The 15,918-nt window shown below is 47.0% G+C and overlaps 1 protein-coding gene across 1 annotated transcript; it reads right to left on the bottom strand.

Moving 5' to 3' along the window:
* Positions 1-5,724: 5,724 nt before the first annotated feature.
* On the bottom strand, positions 5,725-14,717 carry ADAMTS1 (ADAM metallopeptidase with thrombospondin type 1 motif 1). Its single transcript, XM_054218001.1, has 9 exons — positions 13,527-14,717; positions 12,802-13,148; positions 12,213-12,345; positions 11,608-11,775; positions 10,961-11,247; positions 10,528-10,714; positions 10,255-10,430; positions 9,190-9,365; positions 5,725-8,815 (listed from the first exon to the last, which is right to left on the bottom strand). The coding sequence occupies exons 1-9, from the start codon at positions 14,062-14,064 to the stop codon at positions 8,074-8,076; spliced, it is 2,754 nt and encodes a 917-aa protein (XP_054073976.1). The 5' UTR covers positions 14,065-14,717; the 3' UTR covers positions 5,725-8,073.
* Positions 14,718-15,918: the final 1,201 nt, after the last annotated feature.

Below are 15,918 nucleotides of genomic sequence, written 5' to 3'. Positions count from 1 at the left end.
GAAGCCCCCCTCCTGCCCTCCCAGCACCTGGGGTCTCTTCATCATGACAGTGTCAGTCTCTGCCTCCTCCTCCTCCTCCTGCTCCTCTGCGCTACACCCCCAAAGGTAAGAGCTCTCGCATTCATTCCTTGCAGTTAAAGCTGTCATGCAGCACTGGGAACATCTGTGGCACAGACTTAAATAATATCAATCTACTGATTTTTAAAGTCAGACCAACAGGAATCTAATTTAAAACCTGGAATAAAGTTGTAAGTATATGACTTAGCCTCATCAAAGCCAGTGTCCTTATGTGGGTAATATCCATTACTTGAGACTGAGTTTTGGAAACGGGCTTATACAAATTTTTATCCCTATGCAAATGGAAGCATTAGGTCTGAATTGCCTGGCTTTTGCTAGCTTATATCAGATTCAAAATTATTTTATGCAGGATTTTTACATTTATATTCTTTAATGCCTCCGACCTTCTTGTCTGCCAGGCAGCTGTTTAGTGTCCCTTTGGATCCCCTCCAGCTGGAGCTGAATTTAGATGTCACTCTGGGGGCTCTCCTTTCTGACATCAACTATTATTCCTTTAAAAGTGCAAATAAATAAAACTATAAATTAAAAGGATCAAGGGGAAACATGTGCAGAGGTATTTTTTAATTTTTTTTTTTAATATTCATCAAAGGCAGCTGAGTCCCTCTAGTGCTTCCGTGTTGTGCTCTGCTCTTGTTCCAGCAGAAGGATAATGAGACATGGAAAACATCAGTCTTCATTATTTTAGCATATCCCTAAAAGTGTGTATTGGTTCACTGGGAGAGAAAAAGGAGATGGACATTACATTGCATTCAATTCACTTTAAATCTGCCCAAGCCTGATTGTGAAATCTAATTTCCAACATATGTTTCAAAAGTTTCCACAATTAACAATTCCACAAAAGTCCTTTCCTTTCCTTTCCTTTCCTTTCCTTTCCTTTCCTTTCCTTTCCTTTCCTTTCCTTTCCTTTCCTTTCCTTTCCTTTCCTTTCCTTCCCTTTCCTTTCCTTCCCTTCCCTTCCCTTCCCTTCCCTTCCCTTCCCTTCCCTTCCCTTCCCTTCCCTTCCCTTCCCTTCCCTTCCTTTCCCTCTGCCAGAAATTACAGAATCACCCACTTTTTTGTGCTTAGCTGTGCCGTCAGTGTATGTCTTTGAGAATCCCTTTTTCTTGATATGGCAGCATCCATATTTTTTTTGCCAGTCTGGCTGTCAGAAAATTGAAGTAAACAGAATAAGAAAACCAGAAGTGAATTGTTTTAAAGCTTCATAGTTTTTGATTGCATTTGTTTTCAATTAGAATAAAAAATTAGAAAAGATTCCCCATTAACACGTGTTGATTGACAGAGAAATTTTTAATGCAAATAATTGAATTCCAGTTGTTTTCTTATCCCTAATTTCATCTCCAGTTTTGTATGTGAAAAACTTACAAAGTGGCAGCATATTGTCTTAGTTATACTGAAAAATATATTGGTGCACAATTAAAATGGCCACTGCTTTCAGCTTGCCTGATTATAACCATATGACTTCCCTCTTTCCTTAGCTCCAATTGTTCCCACTATATTGGAACAACCAGCTCCTTTTTGTGCTTGTAGGAAAATATATTATAGTTGAGTGCAAATAATATTGGAGAAAATATTAATTTTCAAATGGAATATCTGGGAAGAATCACGAGCTGGTAGAAACTCAAATTATTTTTGTAGCATTCTTGCACAAATGTACAGTATATTTAGGATGGCAGATTTTGCATTGATTCAACATAGATTTGGGGTGCTTAAATTTAAATATCATTAGCTTATGGTCGTAGGCTGCAATGTGACAAAGGACTATCCTTTATCCCACTGCAGCTATCAAGCCCATGTAGCCAGCTTGCAGGCCAAGGTGCTGTATGAAACTGTGCTTCTGTTGCCCGACATTCAATGTCTTTTGCACAAGACCCTCTTACACTGCTGGGTACTATAAAATAGATCCCCGAGTCCAAACAATGCCGCTCTCGTCTCCAGCAACAACCAGTCTGCCCCAGGCTTTGGGAGCACAAGCCTTTATTAAAACACCATGTCCATAGCACCACTTGTGAACATAACAACCGTGTTTTGACTTCCTTTCTGTCTACACAGGTTGTTTTGCGATTTGAGGGGGAATACCAGGCATGAATGCACGTTTGTAGTGGCTGTTTTACTAGGAAAGCATCATTGGTGCTGCCATGGGAGAGCTATCAAGCGGTTGCTGCTAGGAGAGGTGGCAATCTCCTCCCGCTCTGTTCTTTTTCTGCCTCCTCATGTTATAACAGCGCACTCTGTTTATGCAAAATGGGGCAAAATGCAAATGTTTGTGCAAAATGAGGGCTATCGCTGAATGCTCACTTACAGTCCTGTTGTAGCCTAGACATGTCCTAGGGATTTGCTTCTGTTTTCAGGGGCTGTGGGGACGAGGGATCGGTTTGCTATATTTGGGTGACCTTTGCTAAGGAAAACTTTTCACCTAGTTATACCCTCTTTGCCTGGAGGACTAAGGAGCCGTGACCATGTCACACAGGATCTGATCTCTGCTCCAAATGGTGGTTGGTAGGCATGTTTGCAATTGCATGGGATGAAAAGCTTTCCCAGGTGTATGAGGCCCAGAATAACGCCGGGCTGTTGAAGCAAAGCTGTGAGAGCAATTTCATAGCCAGTTGATGAGCAGAAGCCAGACATGACGGTGGGAGTGTTCACTGAGGAGTCTGAGCTGTTCTTCTGAAGCTGCCTTTCTGAATTTCTGTAGGAGCATTTTTTTCTCCATTCCCTAATCTAGCTATTGGGTTAAGATATTTTGTGTAAAATTTTCCCCCCACCTAGACCGTATCACCTCTTTGTCCCGCAACATGCAACAAATCACATTACTTTTCATCTGCTTACCCACTTGCGATGTGGCGATGATGAAAGCAAAGGTCTCACTTGTTTTTCTGTACAAGGTGTGCTAGACTTTTACTGAAACATAGACAGTGCTTGGAGATGTGGATTTGAAATGAAAGCTACCGGGAAGCTACAAATGAAGGAATCCAGTTGCCACATCACAAGCTACGTGGAGCTGCATTTCAGAAAGTGAAATGCCAGATTTGCTAGTACCTGGCAAATCAGAGTGTTGTTCGTATACGTAACTCTGGGGCCTTTATGCTCTAAGTCAGTGTGCTGACATTAAATTACAGCTCCGAATATACTCAGGCAACTGATGGCTCTGAAATGCAGGTGGCAGCTGCTAAAGTATATAGCAGTTCTAGACAATTTCAGGATTTTTCCATACCAGATATATAGAATTATTTCTTTACTCTGAAAGCTCACATGGAACAACTTCTATAGTAGCAACCAACCTTTCTCTGCTCTGAAACCACATGTATTACAGTCAGTGGCAAAATAGCTATTTGGGCAACAGCAGCATCTGTTGATTTTACAACAACAATTGGACTAAAGAAAAGGGAACACGGCAGCTTAAGAATTCTATCACATACTGGTGTTGTTTCCCCAGTTTACTGTTAATAAGATTTCAAGCAGTAAATTATATTATTTATGATTTTAACAGTGCCACAGGAGAACAACTACTTCAAATTTTCTAGTAGCACCATTTACAGTGCTTACCTAGCATAGATACCATGATTTTACATCTAATCAACCTGGAAAGTAGTTCTCCAGTATAACTGTTTTCCTCTTCAAACTCCCAGTTATTTTCTAACTTAGACGGTGAAGTTTGATGATCGGGTTCTGGAGAACTAGCCCTCAGACTGGACTTCTGTCCCAATGCCAAGCTCTTTCAGGCCATTGAAAGGCTGGAAAGAGTTTTTCCTCAGTGTCATGATGCCTGAAACAGCAAAGAACTACTCACTACATTGCTTTCATTTGCCGCACTCTGCCAATAGAGAGGCCTTAGCCTTACTGTGTACTGGAAGATCACTCAGCCTTGAAAGCAATGAACCCAAGAGTGATTAAGGAAGCTGCATTTCATTCATGTAGACACCTGCCTCTCCCCACACATCTGAAAAGACTTGAAGATACAGATTTCATCTACCAAGCCCATGCTACTCAACTAAACCCGTTTATCTTATGACACCAAAATGTTAAAAAACCCCCAGGCTATAATCTGGCTTCTCTGAACCTGGGAGGAAACCATACAAATTTGGCTCCAAACTGAAGTGAGGTTGTCCTCAGCTGAAATGCTGGGCACTGGAAACCTCCTACCCAACCTGTCAAGCTGGACAGCTGAGACAACCTGGTTGAAAACAACTATCTTCATCTAGGGTTTGAAGCCCATTTGGGTGTCAGTGGAACCAGTGGCCCTGGAAAAAGGAAGGGACATCTGGGCTAGCAGAAAGCACCAGCTCTTACAGTCGCCCCAAGGCAAGCTTCAGTGCCACTTCTGCTCCCAAGAGCGTGCCTTATGAGTCAGCAACAGTGTGTTGTGATTCCTGCTCACAGTAATGAACCTGCACACAAAAAGCACTTAATTATCCGGTCCTCTGTAATAAAAGCTATAAATCGCCAGTCTCCTACTGCAAGGGATGCGTTTAATTGTGATCTTGATTGCTGCACAGCTAAACTATGCTCCACTGTTCTTACCTTTCTTTTTTTTCCCTTTGCTGGGTCACCCAGAGCGGCAGACTTTCTTGTAACTAAAGGGTGCTTTGGAAGGGAGCAGTTCTTTGATTGCATAGCTTAATTAATACGCTATTTGGAGCAAGTTCTCTATAACCCAGCTGTATTAAAAACAGGATATAATTTCATGAACCGTATTGCTGTATAATAGAGGCAACTGCTGAGAATTCATGATCTAGTCAAAGAAAAATACGCAGTCGGTAAACTGTGCCTTGGAAATGCAGACTTGGTCAGCTGCACTACAAATAAGGGTAATCAGTTCACCTTCTGCAGCTATGTTTACGCTCTCAAGAAATGAACGCCACCATAGCAAATAGGCTGCCGTTATAACTTTTTATTAGTTCATCACTCATTTTATTATGCAGTTGTTCACAGAAGTGTAAAAAAAAAAAGTTGTTGCTACTGTAAAATACTGAATGTTTTTGATCTCCCTCACACCCTCCGAGTTCTCACTTAGGTCTAGTTAGGCGCGGGGATGACTGACCTAGTCTGGGTAACACGGGCTGAAGCATTTTAGAAATGCAGAACACTTCAGCGCCTTTTTGTTAAAAAAAGAAAGAGGGAATTTGCCGCATTTGCTTGGATCCAAATTCCCTTCAGCACAAAAGGCGGTGCTTGTGAAACACCATTTTTCTCTCCCAAGAGCCTCCTTAAGCCCTACTGCAAGAAGTGAGAGCATGTCAGCACCTTGGGCTTGCTTCGGTTGATACCGGTAGGTCTGGGAGAAGCTGTTTCCTCCGCAGGGCTTTCTTAGTCTTGCCTTGAATGTTTCTTCCAGGTTGATGAGAGCAAATCCAGGCAGTCCCCATCACCCAGCAGGCACGGGACCTCACCGATCCCATAGATATGGGGGGATCTTGCAGTTTCAGGACTGTAGCTCCTTGGGCTCTCAAACGGAGAGTGTTTCAGGCAACGCCAACCAAAAGCTACACGTTAGGATATGAGGTCTACAAGCAGTAAGAACAGCAGCAGAAAATGCAAATAATTTTTTTTTTCTCTTGAAAATGTATATATTCCTAATTTTAACCTGCTGTAGTAAAACATACATGTGTATATATACATATATGCAAATAAATAATTATTTGTTGTATTTATAAATACTCCTAAGTATTTATAAAAACAGGAAATGATTGGCTCCCTCCTAAATAATGTAAAGTAAAATGTTCCCCAGTATTCTTGCATGTCAAAGACAAAATAATGCTCAATGAAGTGTGACGTGATGAGAATTTTTCTATGTGCTTTAGAGGGGCCAGGATTTTATCCGTGGAATAAAGTGGGAACTATTTCTGCAAGACAGAGTCCAAACATTGGCAAAGGAAGTTTTAATAGATTTTTACATGACACAAAGCCAAAAGTACTCATAAATGACTGATGTCTCAAATTCCATGGCAAAAATCCTACCGAGTTCAACAGAAGATTTTCCCTCTACTGCAGTGGTCATGAGATCAGAAATGAGGGAGCAAAATCAGTTTCTCGATGCTTAGTATGTATTTTAACATTATAAAACGTGTTACCAACAGCGTTAGAACAGCTCATTCACACAGTACTTCTAATTAGAAAAGCATGATCAGGAGGCCCTCCAGAAATTTGTGAGGGGAACCTCTGACTGCTAGTTAACGGTTTTGAATTTTGAATGCTTCTTTCCCAGAAGGGTAAGGTTAAGTGGAGCAGGTAAAACTGCTACTTTTGTACATATTTTGTTGGTTATAAACACCACTGACAGCAATACTCCCTCTGTAAGCAGTTATTAAAACCAGTGGCATCAGTCTAGTTGCACTCCATTTTTTTAAAAGATGAAACAACAATGCTGAGCACCCTGTTAGTGGTTAAGTAATAAAACACAAAATTACCCCTTTTTACGTGGTATATGACATTATGGGTAGAGTTTTCCAAACCCCTTCACTAACACAGTCAATTAGTAGCCTAAGCTACCAGTCAGTTTGAAAAATGTGGTTTAGCTCTTTTCGTAATGTTGCCTTAGATTCCAAACTCTTTCCGCTCGATGGACTAGTTTTACTCCAGTGAAATAAAGACGCTCCATTTCCAAAATTTATAGGGTTCATTTATTACCTCTAGTAACATATTATACTGTATAAATACTCTATCCTTGTTATATGTCCTTTTAAAAAAGCGATAACTTAGAAGATCACATTAGACAAGACGTATAAAAATAAATACGTTCATTATATGCATTTATTACAAATTATAACCCTTCCCAGAAGGGAAAGAAATATAAAATACTTATAAAGTATATAAACTCTATAGTAATATATTTTACTATATACATATGGAAAGCCATATTCTCTCATTGTCTATGGACTGGCACAAACTTTAATTAGGCGACTGTTGGCATATTGCTGTGGATGGACCTGCTATCCTTCAGCTTTGTGTTCCCGCCTTATCAGTGGTTTGAGCACTACAAACCCATCAGAGGCCACAGAGGAGAGGTTCCCATTCATGGTGGGATTCCTTGGATCTTTTCTTTTTTTTTTTTTTTCAACCCAAATGCAAATAACTTCCATTGGCTGGGGCAAGTAAAAGATCTGAATGTGGAAGCACGACTCAAATGCTCACAAATGCCATCAGTCTGTTTGACAGGATGGTAGGACCAAGCTTGAATCAGAAAAGACAGTGGAAGGCATGCAGAAGGCACAAAGAGCAACTGCTCAGAGATGCTACCTGCTCCATGAAGATTTCCACTTTTTCTAGCCTCTGAATTACATATGTCACTGCAACAGCATTGGAGTGGACGAGAGAAATGGACAGGCACATCGGGATGACATAAAGATACTTAAAAAAAAATTACATTCTAGTTATTTGTGGAGTTGACAGACTGTTCTTGGTATTTCTTACTCTTTACAGGTAGAGAATATGGCTTTATTTTTATATAAAACTATTCTCTGAAACAATAGCAGCCATGAATGACATAGTTAAAGCTCCTTTTCTAATTTGGTTTTTGCCCTTTGTGAGGTAGGTAAGCCCTGACCAATTATTTTAAGCTATCTTTTCCACTCCCCTTTCCCTCCCCTTCCTACACATGGGGACTTGATCAGTACCACGATATAAATCCAAAAGAAGGGAGAAATAACTGAACCCTAAAATGTTTGCTTAAACATGTTTTGGACACTACTCACATTTTGTTTAATTTGTAACAGACGTAAAAAGAGGCGATTATAATGCCCTCGAGCCTTATCTGCTGAAGATGAGTGAGTGACACGGGTCTGCTATCCTATCAAATTTTCAGTTGGCAGGGTATTTTTAGGATGCAATGCCAACTAAAAGTATTTGCACTGTCCCACCTCAGCGGGTCCTCACCATGAATTTTGTATGCAAAAACACATGCGCTGCCTCTAGCCCTCTTTTTTTTTCAGTGCATTGTTCTGTAGGAAAAAAAAATAAAATAATTAAAAAAAAAAATTTAGCTTTCCCAACTTATACTATTTAACTGCAGTCCGTAACATTGCAGAAGTCTATTAAGTGTTTTGGTTTCTTGGAAGGCTCACAGCTTTCTTGCGGCAGCACGCTACCGTCGTAAGAAATACATTTCAACAATCTCTTCTTGAAACCTTTCCCGCACGTCTTAGAGCAGGGCGACCAGTCCCCCAGCTGCCACTGCGGGCAGGGCACATCGGCGCAGGGACGGACGTCGCTGGGCTTCAGCTCCCGGGCGCAGTCGGTGGCTGGCCGCCCCCGGGGGTCCCGGCACTCCACCGCCCGCCTCTGCCAGCCTGAGCCGCACGACTTGGAGCACTCGCCCCACTCCTCGATGACCCACTCGGAGGAGATGATCTCCCTGATGGCGTTGAAGGACTCTTTCTTTCTACTGGGCGCCTTCTCCGACCCAGGCTGCGTGGGCTTCTTCACGAAATAGGTGAACTTGATCTTGGGCTGCGGCAGGTCCCCCACCGTGAGGACCTGGATGGTCAGAGGCTCCTTCAGAGGGCTGAAACTGCGGATCCTCTCCAGGGCAGCAGAGGAGCCGCTGTACCTCAGCACGCTGCCCTTGTAGGTGATGTCCTGCTCCAGCGTTGACAGAGTGTAATCGCCATTGAGGATGTAGGTGCCATCTGCGGCTTTGATGGCAAGGAAGCTGCCATCGTGCCTTGCACCCCTGTGGTTTCGCTGCTTCACCTCGATGTTCGTCGCCCCAGCTGGAATGGTGACAACGTCATGGTAGCCAGGTCTGCCCAAGAGAAAAAAGAAAGACTGAGTCCTCCATGCTTCCCTGGGAAAGGGAAGAAGCTGCCCAGCACAAGACTGCATTTCATTTGAAGCCGAAGCGTTAAGCTCATGAGCTCCCAACCTAATCAAATTAATGAATTAAGAGATTTGCAAAGTCACATCCCATGTTATTGCTACAGCAGAGGCGTCCCCACATGTAAGGGGCTTTCTTTCCCTGGGATCTCACTGTAAGTTACCTTCAGTGAGTTGGCTCTGACAGATCAAATCTCAGTTCCAACGATAAACTGGGGCAACATCTCACTGACTTGGAACCCCAAAGCTTACACCCACAAAACATTCACCACAACAAAATACTAGCAGCAGTCCTATACTCACTTTGCTCTAACAAGTGTGCCAGACACTTTCTTGCAAGTGGAGCCATTGCCGCCGCAGATACCGCATTTGTCAAACTTCTTATTGGATCCTATCATACGGTCGCAGCCAGCCTTTACGCACTGTCCCTGGACGCAGACGGAGGTGGAATCGGGGCTACATGGGGTACCATCCACAACCTTTGCAGGAAACAAGCAGCAGGGCGTTTGATTAGAAGATGCACATTGCTTTGAAATTGTGTAACACACACATATACAAAAGGCAAAGGATGGACAGGTAGAAGACCTGCAGCACGTGTATTTTCAGAGTTTTTGAAACTAAAACCTAAAGCAGCCCACAGACAGTCAGAAGTATGTAGCGCTACTTCATCTCACTTTCAAAAATGATGCCATGGTGACAGGAGAAAACAACCAATTTCAGTTTTTATTAACATCCCGCCCCCTCAAAAAACCCCCACAGGATTGTTTTACTGATTTCATATAAAGAAAGAACATTGTTTTTTAAATGTCACTAGAAGGTAGTCATGTCTTCGAAGTATGGGACCAAAATTGCTTTTAATAGTGTGCAACGTATCGTTCATTTCTAGGAGTACTGCTCTACAAAAAACATCTGTGTCATCGCCCTGGTAGTTATTGGCTCTCAACATCTTATGACAGTGAGTTCAAGTAGCTACGCAAGATGAACATTTTTCCTTTTATTTTAAGCTGTCAGCGTATTAGTAACTGCTATGAGAAATCACCAATGTTTTGGCAAAGAACCCCCACAGTTTTCCAAATGTATCTCGATGCAATCAAATCGGTGAAAGGAGAGGAAAGGAAACTAGGGTGGAGTGGGCAGAAGCAGCGGTACGTGTGAAATAACTGGAAGGACTGTGCCAGAATATTTAAAGCACGCTTGCACTGATCAAGCTGTACATGTATGGAGAGGAGAAGGAAGAATCTACCTTAAATACGAGAAAAAACATAATTTCAGATTTCTACACTGCTTGACTCTTGACTTCACATAAAGAAATAAAAAGAAATAAAAATCCTATTCACAACTAAATGGAAGAGGTACAGTTTGAAATACCTTTGGCTGTAAAACAAAGAAGTATCCTGTTCCTTTTGCTCGGCAGACCAGCTTGCATCTGTCCTTCGGAGAGACACCAGCAAACTTGGGTGTCCATTCCACTGCAGGTCCACTTCCAAAGGGAGACTTGGAAAACTCATTGTGCTTTTCACATTGTTCCTCCCTAAAGGTTTTGCCTGCAGGCAAAGACAGGTGCATATTAGATCATCTTCTGTACATGCTCTTCCTCTGCAAGATACCCTTCCTCCCCCTCGAAAATGGGGAAAAGATTACCATCATTGTCTGGACAGTCCTCGATGTTACATGATCTGTACTGCACCCGCTTCCCTTCACAGTACTTCCCCCCGTTCCTGGGGACAGGGTTGTCGCACTCCCTGAAGGAGTACTGCACTCCACCGCCGCAGGTCCGGGAGCACTCTCCCCATGCTCCCCAGGAGCCCCAGCTCCCATGCACCGGCGTCTGGAATGACAAGCAAAAGCAGAACAAAAAAAAGTTAATACAGTAAAAGCAATATAAAACCAAACCACAAAACCCACAACCATGCTCATTTTTACCTAAGACACTTGTTAAAAAAAAAAAAAAAGCTCTAAGTTCATTTTATTAGCTATCTGCCTCCATTTATTGAAGCCCTTTTACTCCCACTGAAGCATTATCCATGCTACTCTGCAACCCAAGATACATTCCGCTTTCTTTTTTAATACTTACATCATAATGCTTCTTCTCAGTTTTATTCACACACTTGCCATTCATGCACCACTTCCCTTCCCCGCAACTGGTGCCGTCTGCCCAAGGGAAGTGTTTGGTTTGGCACACCAGCAGTCCTCCAGAAGTGCCAGTACACCACAGCGTCGTACACGTACTGGCTGCATCGGGGCAGTGCTTGGACTCATCTCCAAACGTAAACTGGCACTGTCTGTTGGCATCGTACAATGTGCCAGGCAAGTCAGAAGGAAGCTGGATTGGTTTGTGGGGCTTGTCCAACAAGCACTCACCTGAAAAGGAAGAAAAAAGGGGAAAAAAAAAAAAGCAGGTTTCAAAAGGGAACTGCACGAGCCAATTTGTGCCACCATTTTTGCAAAACTAAGAGTCTCCTAAATTCATTGGCAGCATCTAAAAGGTTAACTCTATGCTGTTATGTCGGAGAAAGCACTCTGTTAAAAAAAGGAAAAGAAAAGGAAAAGGAAAAAAAAGAGGAAAAGGAAAAAAAGAGGAAAAGGAAAAAAAAGAGGAAAAGAAAAAAAAAGAGGAAAAGAAAAAAAGAGGAAAAGAAAAAAAAAAGAGGAAAAGAAAAAGGAAAGCAGTAAAGCACAAGAGCTAAAATGCCACATGAATGGAAAGCTTAATAATCTCACCATGACCGTTATCCAAAAATGTTGTAATCATGTAGGCACTACATGGAGACCATGGCTGGCTGCGATCCAGATTGGAAAGCATAGATGCCATCATGTGGAAATCCCGGCTTATTCCATTAATACCAGCACACTGCTTTGCATCGTCATGAGGCATGTTAAACACGTGACCTTAAAAAAAAAAAAAAAGAAAAGGAAAGTTTTGTGATTTTAGGAAGTCTGTCCTATGCATTACCAACACTATTTTAAATATTTCTCTAGAGCTGCTCATAGCCTGGTCTTTAAATAATAACCTGAATGTGAATACTGCCCAATTTTAAGCAGATGGCAGTGTATCTTCACTCCCCTCCCAGGCTTCTCACATGCTTTTTTTTTCTGCAGTCAGACACACAGCTCTTGCAGACAATGCTGTGCAGGCAGCATTTGCTTTCCACAGTTTGACCCTGCTACAAGGCAAAGCTTTGCCTTCTCCCGACTGCGCCGGGTAACGCAGGGTGCTCTGCGCCCCGCAGGGTGATCCTGCCGTGTGGGCTGGGCAGCTCTTTGCTTTACGGCATCGAGCTGGCTTCAATTAATCACGTGAAACTGCCTTTCAAAGTTTCAAGTACCTAGTTCGTGGGCTGTCGTAAAGGCAGCCTGCAAACCGTCGTCTTCTATGATAGAGCAACTGCGGTTTAGATCACAAACTGTTCCCACATCGGCCATCCCAAGAGTATCACATGTCTTGGCACCACAGAGGTCCTGTAAAAAAAAAAAAAAAAAAGGCAGTTTCATTATTAATCAGATCAGAGACTTAACCTTGGCAAGAAACATCCAGCCCTGGCAGTTTGCCTTTACTTATGGAAAGAGCATAAATATTCAGCACTTCAATGGGTATGATGGCAAAAATCTGTCTTTGGAACATACACAAGGGTTACACGTAGAAATAAAACGCATAATTTCCATACTGAATCTGCTAAAAATATATGAGGCAGAAATATGTTGCACATACTGGGAGTTTCACCTGAGATGGTGCACACAGCAAAATAAACGACTAAATAAAAAGCAGTTCATTTCATTTTTAGCCTACTTTGCTGAAGCTGTGATGACACAAGACCGCCACCTCTGAACACTTTTTCGGAGGTCTCCTGGCAGAGGGGGCCTCCGGGGGTGGGGAGCAATGGGCGTGGGGATGGATTTGACTTCCCTGTCCCTCACCTGCCTGGTGAAGAGGATGGCCGTGTCGTAGTGCTCCGCATGCCGGTCACTGGGCGGGTTGTGCTGCTTCTGCCAGCTGCAGAAGTTTCTCAGAGTCAGGGCGGCGTTGGAAGAGATATCGGGTCCCTTCCGCTCCTCGTAAATTACCATGATTTTCACCACCACCAGGCTGATGGAGTTGCGGATGCTGGGGTGCTTGTAGAGCTTGGCCGCCACGGAGAACAGTGTCAGGAGATAGTGCTTCAGCCCGCTGCCGTGGAACTCAGCCATGGACTGGTCGGCAACCAGCATGGTCTCCACGTAGCGGGGGCTGGACACGAACCTTTTCTTCCTTCTGCTTCTCGTTTCTGCATTAAAAAAAAGAGAGAGAGAAGGAGGCAAAGCCCAGGTGAGCACAAGAGAAACGCTACTGAAGGAGACTGTACTGATGGAACCCAAACCCCACCGATACCCCAGATTCGCACCTGAGGGATGCGCCCCATGGCCCCACGCCGCTCTCCCGCCCACAGACTTCGGCAGCGCCGGCTGAATAACCCCTCTAGATGCCCCCTGGGCGGAGGGGCGATACCCGCAAGGGGATGGGAGCAGCCCCCCGCCGCCCCTCGGGGTGGGGATGAAGGGAAGCACCAGCCGGGGCTGCGGCGCAGGTGGGCGCAGGGCGAGGCAGATCCCCCCTCTCCTCCCGTCCCGTTCCCGCGGAGGGCGGCGCGGCGCCCCGACGGTACCTGCGTGGCCGGGGGCCTCCGTCCCCGCCGCCTCCGCCTCCCTCCCGGCCTCGGCCTCGGCCACGGCGCAGCGGGCGGCGGGGGCGGCCCGCGGGGTCCCGCGGAGGCGGAGGAGGTGGGGTCCGCGGCGGTGCGCGGTGCCGGGGGCCGGCTGGATGAGGTACTGTCGTCCCCGCAGGGAGAAGGCGCCGCGCATCCCCGCGCAGAGGCTGAGAGCGGCGGCGGAGCTGGGGTCCCGGTTGACGGTGCCGGAGTAGAAGCAGCGGGAGAGGTCGTCCTCCGGCGGCGGCGGCGGCCCGCCCAGGTACTGCAGGGTGAAGTCCGGGGCCAGGAAGCTGCTGTCGGGCTCCAGCTCCAGCGTCAGCCGCTCCCCGAAGGCCTCCAGGCGGAAGCGCTCCCGGCCGCCGCCGCCGGCAGCGCCCAGGCGCCGCGGCAGCACCAGCGCCCGCCGCTCGGCGGGGACATCGGCGCGGCACCGGCAGAGGCAGAGGCACAGCCCCAATAGCGCCGGCAGCGGCAGGCGCCCCCCGGTCCTCATCGCGGCCGCCGAGCTCGGGGTGGGGAAGGCTTGCTGCTGCGACCGATGGCTTGGCGGAGCCCTTGTTATGCCTTTATTTGCTTTTATATATATATATATATAAATTGAATATTTTTTTTTTTTGCTTTCAGATTTTGGGGGTCTCTCAGTTTCCCTCCGCTGGCGGAGGGGCGGGGAGGGCTGGGCGGGCGCCGGGTCCCGCGGTCACTGCGGAGGCGGCGTCGGCTTCCCCATGGCCGGGGCGCGGCGGCGGCGGGCAGCGAGGGTCTGCGAGGGGAGCAGCCCTTCCCCTCTGTCCGTCTGTCTCTCTGTCCGTCTGCTTTCTCTCGCTGCCGTTTCTCCTTCCCGCCGCCTCCTCCTCCTCCTCCTCAGCTCTCCCCAGCAGCAGCAGCGGCGGCGGTCGGGGATGAAGCTCCGGCCAGTCTCCGCTCGCCCCTCTGGCAGCCCCGGAACGGTCCCGCCTGCACTTCCACGGTCCCGCGGGGCGGGGGGAGGCGACCGCCAAGAAACCTCCCGTTCTTGCAGAGCGGAGCAGAAAACCCAGCGAACGCCACCGTCAACGCCCCCAGCCCTCCGGGCGCCGGGACCCCTCCGCTGCGCTCCGGGCGCCTCCGCCGTGCGGGGTGACTGCGGCAGCCGGGGCGGCCGCTGCCGCCCTTTATGGGGTTTGCCCGGGCCGCCCCCACCCCCGCCGCGGCCGCTGCCGCCCCCCGCCGCGCCGCCCCTCGGCCCGCGGGCCGCTGAGCTCACCGCCTGCGTAAGGCGGCGGCGGGCGGCCCCCGCCCCGTCCTTCCCCCCCCCCCGCCCCGGTCCTTCCCCCCCCTCCCACCGCCCCCGACGGGGCGGGACGGGGCGCGGCGCGGCGCGGCAGGCAGAGCCCCCGGGTCGGCCCTCAGCTGCCGGGCGGGCGGGCGGGATGCGACCCTTCCCTCGCCGACCGTCCCCGTCCCCGAGGTCTGTGCGGGGCCGGAGGGGCATCCCCGCCGCTGCTCCGCGCCCAGCTCCGCACCGCGGGGGCGTAGGGCCGAGGGGCTGAAGGAGGCCGCCGGCCCCCACCCCGCCCGCCTCGGGGGGCTGGGGTCTCCGGCCGGGGCTGGGGAGAGGCAGGTGGACGTCCGGAGCTCCCGGGGAGGGGGGAGGAAGGGCGGGATATCCCTGATGGCATTCGTGGCTTTTCCTTTTATTTATTTATTTATTTATTTTAATTAAAGCAATTCTTGCCCTTTTCAGGCCCTAATAGCTGCAGTCAGCTGTGCACCTGTGCTTCTGGGAAATGGTTCCTTTTAAATCACTTAAACAGAGACATTTACGTAGGTGCAGCCAGCATTTTCCTTTGAAGCCACAACCGACCATAGGGGTACAGCTAATCCCCTTAATTTTTTTCTGTGCGACACGCGTGTGATGTGCGCAGCCCGAGCAGCACTGCTTCCTCCTCCGTGCTGGGGCCTTTCTGGAGGATGAGGGCAAAGAAGCAGTGAGGAAACGTGTGAATGCAAACAGGAGCTCTGTACCGGTTGGTGGCAACTCCTGGACTTATAAATTCAACAAAGATGCTTTGGTGTAAGTCGACGCCGCGTTTTACACAAGTGTAAAGCTCAGAGGTTGAAAACAGAAGTGGTGAAATATATCATCCTTGTGACAGAGCAAACATTTCTAAAATTTTATGTATCTGCTGTTCTTACAGGATGGAGTATCCCCATTTATGTCCCTAAATCTAAACCAAAGGGTTTTCTCCCTAGTTTAAACTGTGTGAGACAAACCTGGAACCATGCTTCTGTGTCAACTGATAGCCTGATTGCCTGCTAAGTTCCAATAATACACTTATTTCCTATGCTGTCCTGGAAATCATACAAG

This window comes from Rissa tridactyla, chromosome 1, assembly GCF_028500815.1.
Source record: "Rissa tridactyla isolate bRisTri1 chromosome 1, bRisTri1.patW.cur.20221130, whole genome shotgun sequence".
Taxonomy (NCBI): Eukaryota; Metazoa; Chordata; class Aves; order Charadriiformes; family Laridae; genus Rissa; species Rissa tridactyla.
This window is presented reverse-complemented; position numbering and strand designations above follow the sequence as displayed.

Excerpts from the sequence above, each read along its gene's own strand:
- ADAMTS1 (XM_054218001.1), bottom strand. The coding sequence starts at position 14,064 with ATGAGGACCGGGGGGCGCCTGCCGCTGCCGGCGCTATTGGGGCTGTGC. Across the intron at positions 12,346-12,801 it reads CCATCCTCTTCACCAGGCAG|GACCTCTGTGGTGCCAAGAC; the intron begins GTGAGGGACAGG and ends TTTTTTTTACAG. Across the intron at positions 11,248-11,607 it reads ATTTTTGGATAACGGTCATG|GTGAGTGCTTGTTGGACAAG; the intron begins GTGAGATTATTA and ends CTTCCTTTTCAG.